Source organism: Pristis pectinata, chromosome 8 (assembly GCF_009764475.1).
Source record: "Pristis pectinata isolate sPriPec2 chromosome 8, sPriPec2.1.pri, whole genome shotgun sequence".
In the NCBI taxonomy this organism is placed as follows: domain Eukaryota; kingdom Metazoa; phylum Chordata; class Chondrichthyes; order Rhinopristiformes; family Pristidae; genus Pristis; species Pristis pectinata.
The window spans coordinates 15,845,621-15,868,046 of record NC_067412.1 but is presented as its reverse complement, the minus strand read 5'-3'; the positions used below and the strand labels follow the sequence as shown (position 1 = coordinate 15,868,046).

Below are 22,426 nucleotides of genomic sequence, written 5' to 3'. Positions count from 1 at the left end.
ATAAGTTTCATGGATTTCTGGGTGCTCCAATTCCTCATAGAAACATGCTGTAATTTTTTTCTAGTGTAGCTGGATGACAGGGAAATTGAGAGGAGTTGATGGACATGAGTTGATGGACAGGTACTAGAGAGTACCCCTGTGGCTGTAGCCCTTGACAGTAAGTACTCCTGCTTGAGTACTGTTGGGAGAGACAGCCTACCTGGGGGAAGCAACAGTGGCAGTGTCTCTGGCACAGAGCCCGGCCCTGTGGCTCAAGTGGGTAGGGAAGGAGTGAGGAGGGCACTAGTGATAGGGGAGTCTATAGATAGGTGGGCAGATAAGCGATTCTGTGGATGCAGGAAAGAAACTCAGAAGGTAGTTTGCCTCCCAGGTGCCAGGGTCCGGGATGTTTCGGATCGGGTCCAAGATATCCTAAAGGGGGAGGGAGAACAGCCAGAGGTCATGGTACATATTGGTACAGATGATGTAGGTAGGGAAAGGAATGAGGTCCTGAAAAGAGACTATAGAGAATTAGGAAGGAAGTTGAGAAGCAGGACCTCAAAGGTAGTAATTTTCGGATTACTGCCTGCGCTAAGCGACAGTGGGTATAGGAACAGAATGAGGAGGAGGTTAAACGTGTGGTTGAGCGATTGGAGTAAGGAGCAGGGATTCAGTTTTCTGGATCATTGGGGCCTCTTTTGGGGTCGGTATGACCTGTTCAAAGAGGACTGGTTGCACTTGAATCCCAGGAGGACCAACGTACTGGCAGGGAGGTTTGCTAAGGCTACTGGGGAAGAGTTTAAACTAGAATTGTTGGGGGGTGGGATCCGTACTGGAGAGACTGGGGAAGAGGTGTTTGGCTCTCAAATAGAGGAGGCTAGGAGTAAGTACCATAGGCAGGTGATAGAGAAGGGTCGTGTTCAGACAGGCTTGAGATGTGTCTATTTTAACGCAAGGAGTGTTGTGAACAAGACGGATGAGCTTGGAGCTTGGATCGATACTTGGAGCTATGATGTGGTGGTCATTAAGGAGACTTGGATGGCTCCGGGGCTGGAATGGTTGATTCAAGTGCTGGGTTTTAGATGTTTCAGGAAGGACAGGGAGGGAGGCAGAGATGGGGGAGTGGCACTGTTGATCAGAGATAGTGTCACAGCTGCGGAAAAGGTGGACGTTGTGGAGGGATTGTCTACGGAGTCTCTGTGGGTGGAGGTTAGGAACAGGAAGAGGTTGATAACTGTGCTGGGTGTTTTTTATAGGCCGCCCCATAGTGACAGGGTTATTGAGGAGCAGATAAGGAAGCAGATCCTAGAAAGGTGTGAGAATAACAGAGTTGTTGTGATCAGGAATTTTAATTTCCCAAACATCGACTGGCATCTCCAGACAGTGAGGGGTTTAGATGGCGTGGAGTTTGTTAGGTGTGTTCAGGAAGGGTTCTTGACACAGTATGTAGATGGACCTACAAGAGGAAGAGGCTGTGCTCGATTTGATATTGGGTAATGAACCTGGTCAGGTGTCAGATCTCTGAGTGGGTGAACATTTTGGTGATAGTAATCATAATTCTATCTCCTTTACGTTAACACTGGAGAGGGATAGGAACAGACAGGCTAGAAAGGTGTTTACTTGGAGTAAAGGGAATTATGAGGCTCTCAGGCAGGAAATTGGAAGATTAAATTGGGAACAGATGTTCTCTGCGAAAAGTACGGAAGATATGTGGCAAATATTCAGGGGATATTTGTGTGGAGCTCTGCGTAGACATGTTCCGATGAGACAGGGGAGTCATGATAGGATACAGGAACCGTGGTGTATGAAGGCTATAATAAATCTAGTCAAAAGGAAAAGAAGCATACAAAAGGTGTAGAGAGCTAGGTAATGTTAGAAATCTGGAGGAGTACAAGGCTAAAAGGAAGGAACTTAAGAAAAAGATTAGGAGAGCCAGAAGGGGACATGAGAAGGCCTTGGCAGGATTAAGGAAAACCCCAAGGCGTTCTACGAGTCTGTGAAAAGTAAGAGAATGAGATGCGAAAGGATAGGGCCTATCAAGTGCAGCAGTAGGAAAGTGTGTATGGATCTGGAAGAAATAGCAGAGGTACTTAATGAATACTTTACATCAGTATTCATCACGGAAAAAGATCTGGGGGATTGTAGTGGGGACTTACAGTGGCCTGAAAAGCTTGAGCATGTAGATATTAGAAAAGAGGTGGTGCTGAAACTTTTGGAAAGCATCAAGTTAGATAAGTCGCCGGGACCAGATGAGATGTACCCCAGGTTGCTGTGGGAGGCGAGGGAGGAGATTGCAGAGCCTCTGATGATGATCTTTGTGTCGTCCATGGAGACGGGAGAGGTTCTGGAAGATTGGAGGGTTGTGGATGTTGTTCCCTTATCCAGGAAGGGGAGTAGGGAAAGCCCAGGAAATTATAGACCGGTGAGTCTTACCTCAGTGGTTGGTAAGCTGATGGAGAAGATCCTGAGAGGCAGGACTTACGAACATTTGGAGAGGTATAATATGATTAGGAATAGTCAGCATGGCTTTGTCAAGGGCATGTCCTGCCTTATGAGCCTGATTGAATTTTTTGAGGATGTGACTAAACACATTGATGAAGGGAGAGCAGTAGATGTAGTGTATATGGATTTCAGCAAGGCGTTTGATAAGGTACCCCATGCGAGGCTTATGGAGAAGGTGAGGAGACATGGGATCCAAGCGGACATTGCAGTGTGGATCCAGAACTGGCTGGCCCACAGAAGGCAAAGAGAGATTGTTGAAGGGTCGTATTCTGAGTGGAGGTCGGTGACCAGTGGTGTACCTCAGGGATCTGTACTGGGACCCTTACTCTTTGTGATTTTTATAAACGACCTGGATGAGAAAGTGGAGGGGTGGGTTAGTAAGTTTGCGGATGACACGAAGATTGGGGGTGTTGTGGATAGTTTGGAGTGCTGTCAGAGGTTACAGAGGGACATAGATAGGATGCAGAATTGGGCTGAGAAGTGGCAGATGCAGCTCAACCCAGATAAGTGTGAAGTGGTTCATTTTGGTAAGTCAAATATGTTGGCGGAATATAGTCTTAATGGTAGGACTCTTGGCAGTGTGGAGGATCAGAGGGATCTTGGGGTCCGAGTCCATAGGACGCTCAAAGTGGCTGCGCAGGTTGACTCTGTGGTTAAGAAGGCATGTGGTGTATTGTCCTTCATTACTCGGGGAATTGAACTTAGGAGCTGTGAGGTATTGTTGCAGCTGTATAGGTTCCTGATCAGACCCCACTTGGAGTATTGTGCTCAGTTCTGGTCGCCTCACTACAGGAAAGATGTGAGAGAGGGTGCAGAGGAGATTTACAAGGATGCTGCCTGGAATGCGGAGCATGCTTTATGAAAGCAGGTTGAGGGAACTCGGCCTTTTCTCCTTGGAGAGATGGAGGATGGGGGGGGGAACCTGATAGAGGTGTATAAGATGATGAGAGGTATCGATCGGGTAGATAGTCAGAGGCTTTTCCCCAGGGCTAAATTGGTGGCTACAAGAGGACATAGGTTTAAGGTGCTGGGGAGTAGATATAGAGGAGATGTCAGGGGTAAGTTTTTTTACTCAGAGAGTGGTGAGTGCGTGGAATGGGCTGCCGGAAACGGTGGTGGAGGCTGATACGATAAGGTCTTTCAAGAGACTGTTAGATAGGTACATGGAGCTGAGTAAAATAGAGGGCTATGGGTAAGCCTAATAATTTCTAGGGTAGGAACATGTTCGGCACAGCTTTGTGGGCTGAAGGGACTGAATTGTGCTGTAGGTTTTTCTGTTCTGTGTGAGGGAGAATAGGCTACAGAGAAATAAGTGGTGGGATGTGATTGAGGGGAATGCTTTGAGAGTTGGCATAAATGGCAATAGATGAGCTAAATGGCCTGCTTGTATGTCATAAGAAAATATGAAAACATAATATGAGAACTTGCAACTTTTTTGGTTTCCAATTTTCCTTAGTCCTGATGATAGGTCATCTCCCTGAAATGTTAACTCCTTTTTTCTTTCTTTGGATGTTGCCTGGCCTGCTGAATGTGTACAGCATTTCCTTTTTATTCTGGCACAGTTGAGTCACCTTCTGCAGCCAATTGAACATCAAGGCAGATATTTTACATTAAAATTGTAGCATTGATTGCTGAATACCAGCAACAGCCCTATGTTTTTGCTGTTACATTTGATACTATCTGGTTTACTCAGCCTTTTAATTTTCCTTGTTAGTACATTTATGCTGCAAGCTCTTTTTTCACCATGATAACATGGCCAGTGTCAACAACTGACTGTGGAGTGGACATGAGCACAGTTCAACTTCCTTTTGCTCTGTTTTATAACATGTTATTCCTTTTAATTCTTCCAAACCATTCAAGTCCAACTATATTTGCATTAACTTGTATGTTAATGTAAAGGGGTGAAATCTGTTCGACAAGATCTCGGATATAAAGATGAATGGAATTTGATGCGGCACCATTTTATGTATTAGATGGTAGAATGGATAGAAAAATGTCAAAATTGGCATCCTGTAATATTTTTAAAATGTACTGTACACGATGTACTAATGAAAAGGCTAGAGGGCATCATTGTTTCCAGGAACTCACTCAATTTCTTGAGGTTTATGCCTTGTGTCTTGTCCCTGACAAGCTACTCCATTGTGTGGATGGAGTGCTAAAATGATATGTAGGGATATTAAAATTAATCTTCTGTTTTATGTGACTAAATAATTCTTTCACTTTGCAGATGATACAAACTTACGTGGAACATATAGAACGGTCCAAGCTGCACCAAGTAGGGGGAAATGCCCAATCAGATGGAACAATGACTAGCAGGAACAAGTAAGCGTTGTGTTAAGCCAGCTGTTTTTGCTGTGATAGTTGCAGGTGGTGGATTGTCTGCACAGGGTGGCTTAAAAATATCAATGCAATTTATATTTTTAACTGCACTCAGATCTATCTGATTGAGATTTCATTTTTGAGTTAATAAAATTAAACTGGAAAAGTGTGTTTGTAACATGATGTTATTTCATTACCTTTTTTTTTCCAGTGCATTTAGTTCAGTGAGTAAAGGAACTTGTACTATCATTGTGCACAGTACTGTCATTGGCAGAGTGCAGCAGCCTTGTGTCATTGTAGAATGAATCTTGCATCAATATTCTGGCAGGGTCAAGTAATCATTTCACCTTCAGTGTCATTGCTCTGTCAGGATTGTATAGGAAAATTTGCAATTATATTGGAACTTTAGATGGACAATTTCAGCATTAGTTTGATGGATTTTCAACTTGGCACTCGGGCATTCAGATGACATTGAGAGTTGTCTGCGTTTTGTAGAAACTGTGCAGCTTCCATTTCAACACTTGGCAACCACACCCAGTAAGTTGAAAAATTTCCCTGAAATGTAGGATAATGGCAGAATCCTAGTATGGGTAACAGATTCAATGTTAGGATTAATTAGGATCAATGTTTTTGTAATGCTGAGAGGCCTGGAAAGTCTGAATGCTAGTTGATTATTTGAGAATCATGGATCGTGTAACTGGAGATTGTAAATGCAATGTTCTTATGCCCGGCTCAAAATTTGGCATGCAGTAGGCTTCCCTAGACGGTAACTAATGGTATATTTGTTGATTTCTTTAATAAGGAGCTGAGATGATGCCACAAAGGAACGACAGTCATACCAGTTTCAGCATGTTGGTTTATGGTTGTAGCCCTGTTGTACTAATGAACAGAGGCTGGGTGTCCTTGGGCAGTGAGGAAATTAATGGGATGGGGCACCATCCACTTCTTTAAATGGTTTTGGGGTAGTGCGCAGGTATATACTTTTCTTAAATGGTTTTACACAAGTATTCCTGTTTATTGCTAAAGTTAATATTTTGGGGAGTGATTGATTCCGTAGAAATAATTGAGTTAAGAACATTGACCATAGAACATCATAGCACAGAAATGGGCCCTGTGACTCACCATCTCTGTACTGACCATGATACCAATCTAACTAATCCCACCTGCCTGCACATAGTCTGTATCCCTCTTCCATGGAGATAGAAGAGACTGCATATGTTGGAATCTGCTATTGCTGTTGCTCCCTCTATTCCTTGCCTGTTCATGTGTCTGTTTAAATGCCTCTTCAACACTGCTATCCACCTTTCCTGGCAGTCCCTCCCCATCATCTACCACTCTCTTTTTAAAAAAAAAATGCCTTGCAAATCTCTTTTAACTTTCCTCTCTCATCTTAAAGCTATGTCCTCTAGTATTTGACATTTCCACTTTGGGGAAAAGACTGTCTAACCTCAATTTTATATATTTCTATCAGGTCACCCTCTGATGCTCCAGAGAAAACAATCCAAGTTTGTCTAACCTCCTTTATAGCTAGTACTCTCTGAACTAGGCGGCAGCACCCTATTCTTCACCCTCTCCAAAGCCTCCACATCCTTCCTGTAGTGTGGCAGCCAGAACTGCACAAATTTCTCCAAATGTGGCTTAACCAAAGTTTTATACAGCTGCGATGTGGCTTGCCAACATTTGTACTCAATGCCCTGACCGATGAAGGCAACTATGCTGTATGCCTTCTCTACTACCCTATCCACTTGGTTGCCACTTCCAGGGCTATATGAACTTGCACCCCAAACTCCCTCTGTATATCAGTGCTCCCAAGGCTCCTGCCATTTACTATATACTTTCCTCTTGCATTTGATGTCCCAAAATGTAACACCTTGCACTTTTCTGGATTAAATTCCATCTGTCCAAATATTCAACTGATCTACATCCTGCTGTATCCTTTGACAACCTTCCTCACTATCCACAGCTCCACCAATTTTAGGTGCCTGGATTGTATTTGATTCCATTCTCAACTCTCTTTTTCCATCCAATTGCCATTTCACGTGATTTCTCTTTGAGTCCAAAAATCTGTCACAGCCTAGAGTAAACCTGACAATTTAACATCTCCTCATTTGAAAGATGACACCTCCATTAGTATAGCATTTCCTCATGATTGCACCAAAACTTCAGCTGAGATTTTGTGTTTAAGTTGCTGGAGTGGGGCTTGACGCTCAACTTTCTGACTCGGTTGTATCCAAGAATCAAAGGTGATTCAGTTGTCATGCTGCATGCTTTATCTTGACTCAACATGGGGCAGAAATCAAACCTAGGACCTTGCTGGTCTCTGTGGCTCAGTGCCATGTGATGCAGCATATTTCCTCATTGAACCATTACTGAGCTGGCACTGACTCTGCGTTTTTAGTGGTATGGTTTGGGCTTCATTGCTAGCCTGAGCCTCATCCCCAGTGATGCTAATTCTAACTTCATCTTGACACAACTGACTTTTCTGCCTCCATGCAGATACCTAATTTTAAATGGTGTCTTCGTTCTTCATCTGGTTTAATTGTCCCTGACTTCATCACTCTCCTTTTCTTTAATAAATGAAGGCCTGTTCCTGTTTCCTTCACATGAAAGGTCAGATTCTCCAATAGTTTCTTCACTGACCTCCACAAAGGAATGAGTCTTTTGGCAGAAAAATTAAAAGCTATAACTAATTTTCCCAGAGCATAGAATATGTTTCAGAAAAGTTAGCAAACATACACACACAAATAAATAGGACACAATGGTAGGAATGAAACAGTTGATATTATTTATTGTATTTAAGGATAAAGAGTATGATTTGAAAGTAATCTGACAAGTCTGAGTCTGGGGGAGAGAGTGGTATTTAATTTTGTACTATCCATTCGATTGCCAGAAGCATTTAATTAAACTCCAACATATGAATTATTTTGATCACATTAACCAGAGGTGTTCTAAAATTCTAAGCTGTCAGCTTGGGTGATACTCAAGTTTTAAACAATTAAGTGAATACCCCAAGGGGTGATCCTAAAATTGATATCGTGCATCTTTCACAGTAGTTGATAATTTCTGAAAAAGACAAATGTCAGAATTGAATGTGGTTGTTTAGCATGCATAAGCTGTGTGGCCTTTACTGGTCATTAAGATATGAAGTGCTGGAACTAACCTTCAGCATCGATAATCCTAATATCTATTCTTTATTGTCCCCCGAGTATAAATATGATTTAATTGGAAGACTATGCAGCTGTCGCTGCAGGCTGTCTTTAAAAAGAAAATTTTTATCATGGACCTTGCACAGGATGGCTACACTGGTCCGAATTGCAAATAAATCTCCCAGTAGCAAAAGAGCATTCTGATTTGGGTACATAATTAATTTAATTGAAAGCAAAGAGAATGTCAGCATGATTTATCTGCTTGAGTGAACTTCAATGCGATGCAGCTGATGACGCTCACTGGATCAATGACTAGTATGTTGAAGTGAATTTAACATCCAAAATGAGGTGAAGTTGATTAAATCGACAGTAGTGCTCGTCTCTGAGTGGTGGGTCTTGCGCAAGATTTAGCTAGAGGAGGCAGAAGGGTGTGCTGGTTAAAACATCTCAAAACTGTTTTATGGGAGAGAATTGTATTGGGAAGTGGACAGATTGCTGTTGTATGGGCAAATATTAACCGACATTTAACAAGAAAAGACAAGATTTTGAATGGAGTTTCTCTGGGAATCTTGTGAACTCCCTCACCCCAACTAAACCTATCTGCACCATAATTTTGGGGGGCTTTTCCTTTGCTTCTACTGGAACCAGTCAACATCTACTTTTGTGATGAGTTTCAGTAGCTCCATTTGTTACTGAAAAATTCTGGATAATTACATAGGTCATTAGCATCTTGAAATTGGGCTCAACATTACATAGGTCATTAGCATCTTGAAATTGGGCTCAACACCAATATAATATCAGTGCCAAGTTTGTGTCAAGGTTTGTGATAATACTTCAATGATTCTCAGGATAATCTGCAGTAATTTTACCAATCCTTTCCTGACCCTTTCTTTAGCTTCCTATATCCATTCAAGTGTATAATTGGCATGCACAAAAGTCCTCCTTTGGGAGAGTTTCAATGGTCTCATCCTTTTCCATGATATGAGATGATTGACATGTAAAATTACTTATGAAAAGTTTGGGAGTTACCTAAGTGATATCTCAGGCCCAGTAGGTACAGACAGGAGAGCAGCATCCAAGGTGTTGTTGGACTCATGCTGACTTCCAGTAGATATGCCAAGTAATTGAGGAAAATCCTTGACAGCTGATATTTTTATAGTTTTGTTATTATTTTGGACAATTCCACTGATGTCACTACTGGTTATTAGAGAAGCAAAAGATTAGGTACATTTCTTTGGTGTCCTGTAGAAGTAAACCCAAAGGATATCAAATTTACAAGCTGAAGTTAGATCATGTGACATTAACACTTTTACTAAAATTGGCTGAATATGTCCTAAATCAATGAATATTAAAGGATGGCATTTTGTTACCTTTATGCTGCATTTTTGATTAACTTTTAGAATGATCAATAGGAAGAGTTAAAGTTTTAGCATTTATCCTGCTAAACCAAAGCAGCTATCTGTGACCTGGCATATCTACACTCATGCTCTCATTGTGCAGTACAATATTGTTTATGCAATGCTTGCTTTTTCTTTGTCTGTGACGTTGGGGCTTCTCTTGCTGGTAGCCAGCTGGCTGCATGTTGTGCTGGTTTGTGACCTTTGAACTGTGTGAATTAATTGTGTTCTTCTCGTCCTGCTCTCTGTGCTATGCTGTTGCTGCTGTTGTGGCTGTTTTCTGTGTTACCACAGTCATCGCCAACCATGGAGAAAAAGGTAAATGCCGTTTAGTCATATCAACCCTTTTGTTTTTTGCTTCATCCTTCTTCCTACTGGAGCTGGGAACAATAAGATCTCTTCTAGCTTGGCGGTTTTGTTGAATTGTTATGATTAATCACTGCATTTATTGATTAATCATTTGAAGTTTACTTAGTGAATGTACATTGAATACAGTTTATCCAAGCTGCCTGACAAAGATGCAAGCATGCAGATAAAATATAATAGGTTAGCTTTTCCTCTTATCATTGATTTTAACAGATGTGACTGAAAAGAAATGTGACATTGACAAAAGTTAACTATTTAGCATTAGTTTAAGGCTCCTCTCCCTCTGAAAATTGATTTAGCCAAAATGAGTATAAATTGAGTGAAGAATCTGAGTTATTTAAACTCTCATTGGATTACTGACAAACTTCCAGATGTACAGTCAGATCGAAAGGTAAGTTTTATTTTACTCCTGGCATTATTGAGTTAAAAATGAAAAATAATGATTTTAACGTTGCATAAAGCAGTTAAAAATAGTGCAGAGAAGTTTTCTGCCTGAAAGCATAGTGTTTCACTAATTGGATATATTGTAGTCAAGGATATAATGGTAAGGTGATCAGGGAATGCAAAGGGAATATGGACAAAGATTTCACATTGGATCTACTGCAACCGAGTTAGCTGGGTGGGCTAAGTGAAGAAGCAGTAGTACTCTATCATGCCAATTAATATCATCCCTAAGACCTTCTCATAAAATGAATAAACTATGGAACTGAATAAGTATTTGATATGTAGACTTTCATGATAGCTAATATGTGCACAACCCAGTATTTCCAGTGATGCAATGGGAGGTATATCATCCTCTTGAACTAGCATCATAGCTTCCCGTGGAGCCTGTGTGATCTCTGATCCATGCTTATTTGCAGGGACAGTTGCAAAATTTGATGTGCACTGCTGGAAATAGTGAAGGGCATAACTGGCCACAACTTTTGCACTATTATGATGTGTCTCTGAGCATCTGCTTTGTGAATACCTGTAACTGCTTCCCAGATGAATTAAAAAGCCACATGTATTAAAGGGAAACAAAAGGCAATATTAATTAGAATTTACAGCACAAAAATGGGCCACTTAGCTAGTTGCTCCTGGTGTTTATGCCCCATCTAGTCTTCTCCCCTCCGTACTTAATCCAATTCCAGTAACTTATCTGCCTATTTCTTCCTCATTAAATCAATGAATCAATGGTTTCACTCAATGTAGCAATAAGTTCCAATGATATTGCTGTTCCCATCTGGTTAGGGATAATCTGTGGTGCAAAATCAGAATGGTTTTGTTGGCAGTGTTCTTGTGAATAAGGTTGGTTGCTCTTTGAATAGGTGGTGTACATGGGACCCCACTATAGCTCAGAGGTGCAGATGAGTGAAGCATGCTCCATTTTGTGTCTCAACCATGAAAGAGCTGTACTTGGTATTGGAATGTCAAATTATGGTACCATGAGGCTGAACTGACAAAATATAATCGTAATTTGGGGGATATCAGATGAAACCATTTCTTGCTGTTAGTAAAAGCTCAGATCTGTTACCAAGAGATAGACAATCTATGGGTGAAGGTGAAATTAAAATGGAGGGAAAAAAACTTTCATGCACTTTATGTGGGAAATTTGGCAGAAGTTGAAAATCATCTTTTCTGTACGCAAGTCAGAAGACTACACATCAGTGAAACTGATGGGTTTTATCAGTGAGCTTTTATGAGTAATTATCCAAGAATTCAGATTGCTCCAGAAGGATACATCCATAAATATTTGATGGGGAATCTGCAGAGTGAACAATACAATGTGAAATGGATTTTTTGAAAACTTGCACAGAGTTAGATCAATATGAAAACGAGCAGCACAGTAGTGCCATGGTTAGTGCTGCTTCTTCATGGCTTCAGCGACTTGCTTCAGTACTGACCTAGGGTGCGGTCTGTTTGCAGTTTGGACGTTCTTGTAGGAACTGGCTAATTCTCGGGGATTGAACATAGATTTTGGGTAATGTACGTTCCCCTGTAGATGAAATTAGTAATCCAATGTTGACCATACCCAAAAATCCCTTTAAAAAACTTGATTCAAAATTTGACACAATGACCCTTATCATTATGCATATTCTGTGTTGTGTCTGCCAGACTGTATATATGAAACTGGAGATGCTAAGAGGCCTTGAAATTGATCTGCATCGTGAAAAGCGCACTAAAAGTTTGTTGAAATGACCATTTGGGCTTTGGTCCTGCTGCTACAAAATTTGAGGCCATTACTTGATTGCCTTGTGTACACTTTCCCTCTCACACTGGAGTCCTCAAAGCAGTCTGAGAGGTCCTGGGGAGAGGCTAATGTGGTAGTGATGACTGATGCTCCTTCAGAGAAATTCCTTGATGGATTTAGCCAAATGTGGTTTGGAAATACAAGATCACCACCAACAAATCTAGCAGGGAATCAGAATTTTTAATGCAGAGTGGTTGGAATATAGAACTTGCTTTCACATGGAGCATAGGTACCAGCATGGACCTGTTGGACCTGATAGCTAATTTTAGGCTATGTAAATATGATGTAGTTCTGTATATTTGGGTTCCCTTGGTAGTTGGGAACTGTGGGGCTGGTATGGAAGACCTGATTCTAATAGTAGAGTTAGTCAGCACCAATTTTGATGTTCTGAGTTCATCAACCCATGTCTGAGTACCTTGAGCAGAATGGATTGCAGGTGTCAGCAGAAGGAGACTGGAAGGAATTATTGGCTTTGTCAGGGAGATGCTTTGGTTAATGTTGAGAGTAAGGTAGTGAGTAACTCAGCAATTAGGTGAGGAGGAACCATGGCCGAGGGATCCAGATCAAAATCAGGTTTATTATCACTGACATATGTTGTGAAATTTGTTGTTTTGCAGCAGCAGTACAGTGCAAGACAAAGACATAGAAATTACTATAAGTTACCAAAAAATAAATAGTACAGAAGAGAACTACAAAAGAGTTGAGTAAAAAAAAACTTCGGAGGTTTCGTTAGTTTAGCTTCGGCAGGCTTCAGCAGGAGTCGGGACTTCAGAACAGAAGTTTGTTTTCATTAATTCTCATTGGGTATAGTGGGGCAGGACTGCGCAGGCGTGTGACGTCAGCAGTTAGCACGTGGGCAGTTTAAAACGAAGACTGCCATATCCAGTGGGCAGCATTCAGAGCGGGCAGCTGAGTGAGAGGGAGCAGAGTGATTGGGCTTTGGCTCAATGGGCTTAGGCGTAAGGGGGTGAGGCGGATGAGTAGCTGGTAAGTAAAGGTAAGGTTTACCTTTATTGTTATAACTTTTAAGTAGAATAAAGCTGGGTTGGGAAAGAATAGTTTCAGATGGAGGACATGGCGATGTGCTGAAGCTGCATGATGTGGGAGCTAGTGGACCCTGCTGTGGTGCAGGGTGACCAATTCTGCAGTAAGTGCTGGAGGAACTTCTCACAATTGATGAGCTGGAGTCACAGCTACGAACACTGCGAAGTATCAGGGAAAGAGAGAGTTATGTAGATACTGTGCATCGGGAGACAGTCACCCCCCTTAGAGCAGGTACTTCTAGGGTTCAGGAAGCAGGTAGAAGGGTGACTGTCAGGGGAGAGAAAGGGAAAAAGAAAACGAACAGGCAGATAGTGCAGAGGACCCCAGAGGCTGTTCCCCTCAGTAACAGGTTTTCTGTTTTGGAAGCTGTTGAGGGGGATGACCTGCAGGGATCAAGCAGCAGTAGCCAGGTCTCTGGCACTGGTACTGGGCCTGCTGCTCAGAAGGGAAGGGAAAAGAGGAGGAAGGCAGTAGTGATAGAGGACTCGATAGTCAGGGAAACAGATAGGAGGTTCTGTGGAAGTGAGCATGAATCCCGGATGGTATGTTGCCTCCCAGGTGCCAGGGTCCAGGATGTCTCTGATTGGGTTCACAGGATTCTTGAGCGGGAGGGAGAACAGCCAGAAGTCATGGTACATGTTGGTACCAACAACATAGGTAGGAAGAGGGGTGAGTTTAGGGAGCTAGGCAGAAGGCTGAAGAGCAGGACCTCAAGGGTAGCAATCTCAGGATTGCTGCCAGTGCCACGTGATAGTGAAGGTAAGAATAGGAGGAGATGGCAGATGAATGCGTGGCTGAGGAGTTGGTGCAGGAGGGAGGGTTTTAGATTTGTAGATCATTGGGATCTCTTCTGGGGAAGTTGGGACCTGTACAGAGAGGACGGGTTACACCTGAACCTGAGGGGGGCCAATATCCTTGCAGGCAGGTTTGCTAGGTGGTTTGGGAGGTTTAAACTAGTTTGCGAGGGGAATGGGAACCAGAGGGGTAGGTCAGAGGAAGAAGTGGATGTAGAAAAGTCAGATCTAACATGTAGAGAGGCTTTGAGGAAGGAGAAGTAGAGTACAGGCTATAAAAGTAGAAAGGTGGATGGGCTAAAGTGCATTTACTTAAATGCAAGAAGTATCAGGAATAAGGGTGATGAACTGAGAGCTTGGATAAGCACATGGGACTATGATATTGTCGCTCTGGCAGACTGCTGTCACCAGGGCAGGAATGGATATTGAATATTCCTGGATTTCAGTGTTTTAAAAGGGATGGGGGGGGGAGGTGGGCAAAAGAGGAGGAGGGGTGGCACTACTGGTCAGGGATACTATTACAGCTGCAGAAAGGGTGGATAATGTAGAAGGATCCTCTCTAGAGTCAGTATGAGTGGAAGTTAGGAACAAGAGAGGAGCAGTTACTCTACTGGGAATATTCTGTAGGCCCCCCGGTAGCAGCAGGGATACTGAGGAGCAGATTGGGAGGCAGATTTTGGAAAGGTGCAAGAATAACAGGGTTGTTATCATGGGAGACTTCAGCTTCCCAAATATTGATTGGCACCTGCTTAGTGCCAAAGGTGTAGATGGGGCAGAGTTTGTTAAGTGTGTACAGGACGGATTCCTGTCACAGTATGTTGACAAGCCAACTAGAGGGAATGCCATATTAGATCTAGTATTAGGTAATGAACTGGGTCAGCTGACAGATCTCTCGGTGGGTGAGCATTTGGGGGACAGTGACCACTGCTCCCTAACCTTTAGCATTGTCATGGACAAGGATAGGAGCAAAGAGGACAGGAAGATATTTAATTGGGGAAGGGCAAATTATGAGGCTATAAGGCAAGAACTTGGGAGTGTAAATTGGGATGACACTTTCAAAGGGAAATGTACTATGGAGATGTGGTCATTGTTCAGGGATCTCTTGCAGGATGTTAGGGATAAATTTGTCTTTATTAGACAACTGTTCAAAAGATAAAAACAGTTATCAATGAATAAATCACAGAAACATGTTATTCCCTTCATTTTCCATAAAGAAAAAGCTAAGTTGATTCTGGATGGTTGAAAGAAAAAATTAGATAGAATGGGACTTGATAAGCTAAATTTATTCAATCCAAAGAATTTACGGAATTGAAACCATATTCGTATTGTATGTTTAACTATTGGGTTAGTCATATGTTTACTCAATTTAGAAAGTGCAAAAGGGAGTGAGGCTCCTAAAATAGAAACTAATGAAAATCCTTGCACTGATTCATACTCAAGGTATACCCATTTGGGACATTGAATTACATCTAAATCTTGTGCCCAATAAATTAAATATCTGATATTAATTGCCCAGTAATATAATCTAAGGTTAGGCAAAGCCGTGCCACCATCCTTTTTTAATTTTTGTAAATATTTCTTACTTAACCTTGGGTTTTTATTCTGCCATATATATGAAAGAATTTTAGAATCAATATTGTCAAAAAAAGATTTCGGGATGAAAGTTGGAATCGCCTGAAATAGATATAGAAATTTTGGTAAAATATTCATCTTAACCGCATTAATTCAGCCTACCAATGATAGAGATAATGGGGATCATTTTGTAAATAATTGTTTAATGTGATCAATTAAAGGTAATGAGTTAACTTTAAACAAGTCCTTATGCTTCCTGGTAATTTTAACACCCAAATACATAAAATGTTCAGTTACTAATCTAAATGATAATTGCCTATAAATTGGGGTTTGCGTATTTAATGGAAAGAGTTCACTCTTATTAAGATTTAATCTATAACCAGGAAAAACACTAAACTGAGCAAACAATGATAATACTGCAGGGATGGATTCCTCCGGGTTAGAAATATAAAGTAACAAGTCATCTGCATATAGAGATACCTTATGAATTCCCTGTCCACGAGTGATACCAAATATGTCAGAAGAATCCCGAAGGGCAATTGCCAAGGGTTCCAAAGCAATATCAAATAATAAAGGACTTAGGCAGCAACCCTGTCTAGTACCTCGAAAAAGCCTGAACAAAGGGGATTTCTGATTATTAGTGAGTATTGAAGCCATAGGTGTGTGATAAATCAGTTTGATCGCAGATATAAAATTGGGACTAAAATTTCTCAAGTGTATTAAATAAATATTTCCATTCGACTCTATCAAACGCCTTTTCAGCATCTTATGAGATAACACATTCTGGAATTTTAGATGAGGGGGTACATATAATATTCATTAACCTCCTAATGTTAAAATGCAAATAACGATCCTGGATGAATCCTGTCTGGTCATCAGAAATAATTCGTGGAAGAACCTTTTCCAATCTAGAAGCCAATATTTTGGAAACCACATTTAATAAAGAAGTGGGTCTAAAAGATGCACATTCAGTGGGACCTTTATCCTTTTTAAGAATTAAAAAAATAGTTGCTTCATAAAAGGATTGTGGTAGTTTACCCACTGATAGGGCATCTTTAAAAATTTTTCCTAACCAGGGAGAAAGGAGATCAGAAAAGGATTTAAAAAATTCGACTGTATACCCATCAGGACTGGGTGTTTTACCCGAATTCATTGAAAAAATTGCTTTCTTTATTTCTTCCTCCGAAATGGGTGCATCTAATATTGAACATGCATTAAATGATAATTTTGGAGTCTTCAGGTCCCTTAAAAAATTTATGCATTAATGCAGAATCCTCAGGGAATTCTGATTGGTATAAAGAAGTATAAAATTCTTGATAAGATTTATTAATTTGTTCATGGTCCACCATGTAGTTACCATTTGGTTTACGAATTTTAATAATCTGACGTTTAGTTGAAACAGCCTTCAGTTGGTTGGCAAGCAAGTTACCAGATTTGTCATCATGTATATAAAACTGACTTCTGGTTTTAAGTAATTGATTTTCAATTGGAGATGTTAATAATAAACTATGTTGTAATTGAAGTTCTCTTCTCTTTTTATAGAGCTCCAAATTAGGAGCATCAGAATATTTTTTATCGATTTCTTTAATCTTATCAGCCAATATACGTATTTCATTATTAGTTCGTTTTTTCAATCCAGCAGAATATGAAATAATTTGACCACGGATATATACTTTAAAAGTATCCCATATTATCCCACTGGAAATTTCTTCAGTAAAATTAGTTAAAAAGAAAAATGAAATCTGTTCTTTAATAAATTGGACAGAGTCTAAATCTTGCAATAGAGAAGGATTGAATTGCCATTGTCTGACGCCAGAGGGTACATCTGCTAATTTAATTGATAATTTCAACAGCACATGATCAGAAATGGCAATTGCATCATATTTACAGTCAATAATAAATGTAGCTACTTTAGCATCGGTAAAAAAAATAAACAAACCTTGAGTAATTATGATAAACATGAGAAAAAAATGAAAATTCTTTATCATATGGGTGTCGAAAACTCCAAACATCTAGAATTCCGGAATCAACTAAAAAGGAATTAATAAAGACAGTGGATTTGTTTGGAAGTGCAGGATTCGACACAGATCTATCCATCGGAGGGTTTAAACAGCAGTTGAAATCTCCACCCATAATCAAAGTATATTCGTTTAAATTAGGAATATACAATTTGCCTATATCACACTTTTTCGATATTTACAGATTAGAAATTTTTTAAAAGTTACTATGCCTTCTTTTCCGACTCCGTATAAAATTGAAATTAGGTTTTAATCCCTATCAGAAGGGCTGGGTAGCAATAATTTATGATCTAATTATGAAAATACATCCAGAGACACTTGATAAAATTAAGAATGAATGGGAAAGAGAATTCCAGATACTTTTACCCACAGAGACATGGAAGAAAATTCTTCAATTAGTTAATACATCTTCAATGTGTGCCAGACACTCTTTGATACAATTTAAGGTGGTTCACAGGACCCTTATGTCTAAGGATAAGCTAGCCCTTTTTTATCACCATATAAATCCTATATGTGACAGATGTAAGATGAAGGTGGCTTCCCTGACACACATGTTTTGGTCCTGCCCTCTTTTGGAAAAATATTGGAAAGACATTTTTAACATTATTTCAACTGTATTGAGTATTGATTTACAACCTCACCCTATCACTGCAATTTTCGGGCTACCAATGATGGAATCTGGCCACTTATTTGCAGCAGCTTGTCGTATGATTGCCTTTGTCACATGGCCAAGTGATCCATTTTGTTTAAATGGAAGGATCCAATACCTCCTACTACTTTTCAATGGTTCTCTCAAACTATATCATGTTTAAACTGAGAAAAAATTAGGAGTGGCACTGTTGATTCTTTGCTTAAATTTGAGGAAGTTTGGAGTCCATTCATTCATTATTTTCATATGATATAGATCCCTTTTCAATAACCTTTGCACTTAGAGGGGCGGAGTTGACGACATAATAATGCTCTTTGTTCATCGAGAAATATCAGTCCAGATTTTTTTCTTCTGAAATTTTTTTAGTTTGTTTCGATTTATTACTTTTTTTTGATTTGGGGTTTCTTTTTTTTGTATACAATATATCTTTTTCTTTCCCTTTTTGATTTTTTTGTGTATTATATTCACTTACTAAGAGACTGGGGTCTAGAATATATTTTTTAATTCTTTATGATTATATATGTCATGATTGTCCTCCTGATCTTTGTATCACGTGTATAATCACTGATGTTATATGTATTAATCTGTATTAATTTGAAAATTAATAAAAAGATTGAAAAAGAAAAGGGATAAATTTGTCCTGGTGAGGCAGAGAGAGAATGGCAGGGTGAAGGAACCATGGGTGACGAGAGGTGGAACAACTAGTTAGGAGGAAGTAGGCAGCAAGGATCAGATAGGGCTCAGGAGGAATATAGGGTAGCAAGGAAGGAACTTAAGAAGGCTGAGGAGAGCAAGAAGGGGACATGAAAAGGCCTTGGCGAGTAGGGTTAAGGAAAATTCCAAGGCTTTTTTCACGTAAGTGAAGAACAGAAGGATGAGGAGAGTAAAGGTGGGACCGATCAGAGACAAAGGTGGGAGGATGTGCCTGGAAGCTGTGGAAGTGGGTGAGGTTTTCAATGAATACTTCTCTTCAGTATTCACTAAGGAGAGGGGGCTTTGACGCAGAGGACAATGTTGGTAAGGTTAATGTTCTAGAGCATGTTGATATCGAGAGAGAGGATGTGTTGGAGCTGCTACAAAATATTAGGACAGATAAGTCCCTGTGGCCTGACAGGATATTCCCCTGGCTGCTCCGCGAGCTGAGGGAGGAGATTGCTGAACTGTTGGCTAGGATCTTTGAGTCCTCGTTGTCCACGGGAATGGTACCGGAGGATTGGAGGGTGGCAAATGTTGTCCCCTTATTCAAAGTAGGTAGTAGGGATAGTCCAGGGAATTACAGACTAGTGAGCCTTACGTCTGTGGTGGGCAAGCTGTTGGAAAGGATTCTTAGAGATAGGATCTATGAGCATTTAGAGAATCATGGACTGATTAGGCACAGCCAGCATGGATTTGTGAAGGGCAGATCATGTCTCACAAGCCTGATAGGATTCTTTGAGGAAGTGACCAGACAGATTGATGAGGGTAGTGCAGTGGATGTGGTCCACATGGATTTTAGTAAGGCGTTTGACAAGGTTCCACATGGTAGGCTTCTTCAGAAGGTCAGAGGGCATGGGATCCAGGGACGCTTGGGCGAGTGGATACAGAGTTGGCTTGCCTGTAGAAAGCAGAGGGTTGTGGTGGAGGGAGTGCATTTGGATTGGAGGGCTGTGACTAGTGGTGTCCCACAGGGATTGGTTCTGGGACCTCTACTTTTCGTGATATTTATTAATGACTTGGATGAGGGGGTAGAAGGGTGGGTTAGCAAATTTGCAGATGACACAAAGGTCGGAGGTGTGGATAGTGTGGAGGACTGTCGGAGATTGCAGAGGGATATTGATAGGATGCAGAGCTGGGCTGAGAAGTGGCAGATGGAGTTCAATCTGGAGAAGTGCGAGGTGGTACACTTTGGAAGGACAACTCCAAGGTGGAGTACAAGGTTAATGGCAGGATTCTTGGTAGTGTGGAGGAGCAGAGGGATCTGGGGGTTCATATCCACAGATCACTGAAAGTTGCCTCGCAGGTGGATAGGGTAGTTAAGAAAGCTTATGGGATGTTAGCTTTCGTAAGTCGGGGGATCGAGTTTAAGAGCCACGAGGTAATGATGCAGCTCTACAAACCTCTGGTTAGGCCACACTTAGAGTAATGTGTCCAGTTCTGGTTGCCTCATTACAGGAAGGATGTGGAAGCGTTGGAAAGGGTGCAGAGGAGATTTACTAGGATGCTTCCTGGTTTGGAGAGTGTGGATTATGAGGAGAGACTAAGGGAGCTAGGCCTTTACTCTTTGGAGAGAAGGAGGATGAGGGGAGACAGGATAGAGGTGTACAAAATATTAAGAGGAATAGATAGAATAGACAGCCAGCGCCTCTTTCCCAGGGCACCAATGCTCAATACAAGAGGGCATGGCTTTAAAGTAATGGGTGGGAGGTTCAAGGGAGATATCAGAGGGACGTTTTTCACCCAGAGAGTGGTTGGTGCATGGAATGCACTGCCTGGGGTAGTGGTGGAGGCAGGTACATTGGTCAAGTTCAAGAGATTGTTAGATAAGCATATGGAGGAATTTAAAGTAGGGGGATATGTGGGAGGAAGGGGTTAGATAGTCTTAAGCGAGGTTTAAAGGTCGGCATAACATGGTGGGCTGAAGGGCCTGTATTGTGCTGTATTGTTCTATGGTTCTAACGAGGTAGTGTTCATGGACCATTCAGAAATCTGATAGCAGAGGAGAAGAAGCTGTTCCTGAAATGTTGAGTGTGGGTCTTCAGGCTCCTGTACCACCTCCATGATGGTAGTAATGTGGACAGGGCAAGTCCCAGGTGGTAAGGGTCCTTAATGATGGATGCCACCACCTTGAGGCACCGCCTCTTGAAGATCTCCTCGATGGCGGGGAGGGCTGTGCCCGTAATGGAGCTGGCTGAGTCTACAATCCTCTGCAGTCTCTTTTGACCCTGCACATTGGTGCCTCCATACCAGGTGGTGATGCAGCCTGTCAGAATGCTCTGCACTGTACATCTGTAGAAGTTCGCAAGAGCCTTTGGTGTCATACCAAATCTTCTCAAACTCCTAATGAAGTAGAGCCGCGAGCATGCCTTCTACATGATTGCATCAGTGTATTGGGCACAAGATAGATCCTCTGAGATGTTGACACCCAGGAACTTGAAGGTGCTCACTCTTTCCACCGCTGACCCCTCAATGAAGACTGGTGTGTGTTTTCCCGACTTCCCCTTCCTGAAGTCCACAATCAATTCCCGGTCTACAATCAATACCATACAGATCAACTGCTTTTCACGTTGCCCTTAAAGTCAAATAAGTTTTAGTGATTGGTGTTTTCTTGAAGCAGCTGAACTCTGCTTTATGACAGATCAGGAAAGCTGTGGAAGAGGAGTTTCATAGTGGTTTTGTACATCACTGCAGTTATTAATTGACTCAAATGATAAGGAAATATACAAAAAGCATTGGGTCACAACTGCAGATGTTTATAACTATCTGAATCCACTAGCTTGTCCCCAGGTATGCTCAATTCTGCACTGTGCTGCAAACATGACATTAGGATATAGGTAACAGGAGAAGGTGCAAAGATGGTTTACTCAAAAGATGACAAAACTGTGAGATTATAGCTAACCAAGTGGATTGAAGCAGCTGGGACTACTTTTTCTAGAAATGAGAAATGGAGTATTGATTTGAAAAATGACTTTCAGATTATGAAGGTGTAGATTTGGAGCAAACTAAACTGGAATTAGGGGCCACAAGTATCTGGTATTCACTGATAAATTCAATAGACAATTTACCAGAAGCTACCTGAACAGTAGTTGGAATGTGGAGTTTAGGCAAAGAGCATAGATGTCTATATGGAAAAGTTAGATAAATGCATGAGTGAGAAAGGGATTGAAGGAATTGTTGATGAGGTAATGGGAGTAAAGTGGAAATGAAGGTCTTGGGAAGCAAGATATTGGAATTGGAGAAATTGGGCTGAATGACCTGATTCTGCGCTATAAATTCCATCTAACATGGCAGATTAAACTGTAGCATAATGGCACATCTTGTAAGAGAATGAATGTACTGTGCCATGACCATTTGTGGTGTTGCCAGACTCTGTTACCATCATGGGGAAATATCAGGTGGAGACCAGGTGTTGGCCATAGAAAGGAATAGACTACCTGGTCATTGTTGTTTGTGGGAGTAAATTAGCTGCTACTTTCTTGTATTGCAACAGAGCCTATGTTTAAAGTAGTTCATTAACTGAGGTGGTAAAAGCCTCAAAGGAATGCAAGTTCTTTTTAAATACTAATAGCAACTGGGAGTGATTGTTGATGCCTGTAAATAGGCTATTGCCTTCCTTAGTTAGGGATACTGTGATTTGTGAGAGCCATTTGTGAAAAGAAGAGAAAATTCCTTAAAAAGCTGAAGCTTGCATTTATTTATTTTAACTCCAGAAAT

General features: G+C 41.1%; 1 protein-coding gene across 11 annotated transcripts in view; it reads left to right on the top strand.

Annotated features, from left to right (window-relative positions):
- The window catches only part of mapk8ip3 (mitogen-activated protein kinase 8 interacting protein 3), a 138,994-nt gene that overhangs the window by 29,300 nt on the left and 87,268 nt on the right, over positions 1-22,426 (top strand). For 8 of the 11 annotated variants that reach the window (XM_052021218.1, XM_052021224.1, XM_052021227.1 and 5 more), the window contains 2 exons: positions 4,709-4,803; positions 9,638-9,661. In XM_052021218.1, coding sequence (XP_051877178.1) covers positions 4,709-4,803; positions 9,638-9,661 — 119 coding nt within the window. The remainder of the gene's footprint in view (positions 1-4,708; positions 4,804-9,637; positions 9,662-22,426) is intronic. The other 3 variants (XM_052021225.1, XM_052021226.1, XM_052021221.1) reach the window with 1 other exon arrangement.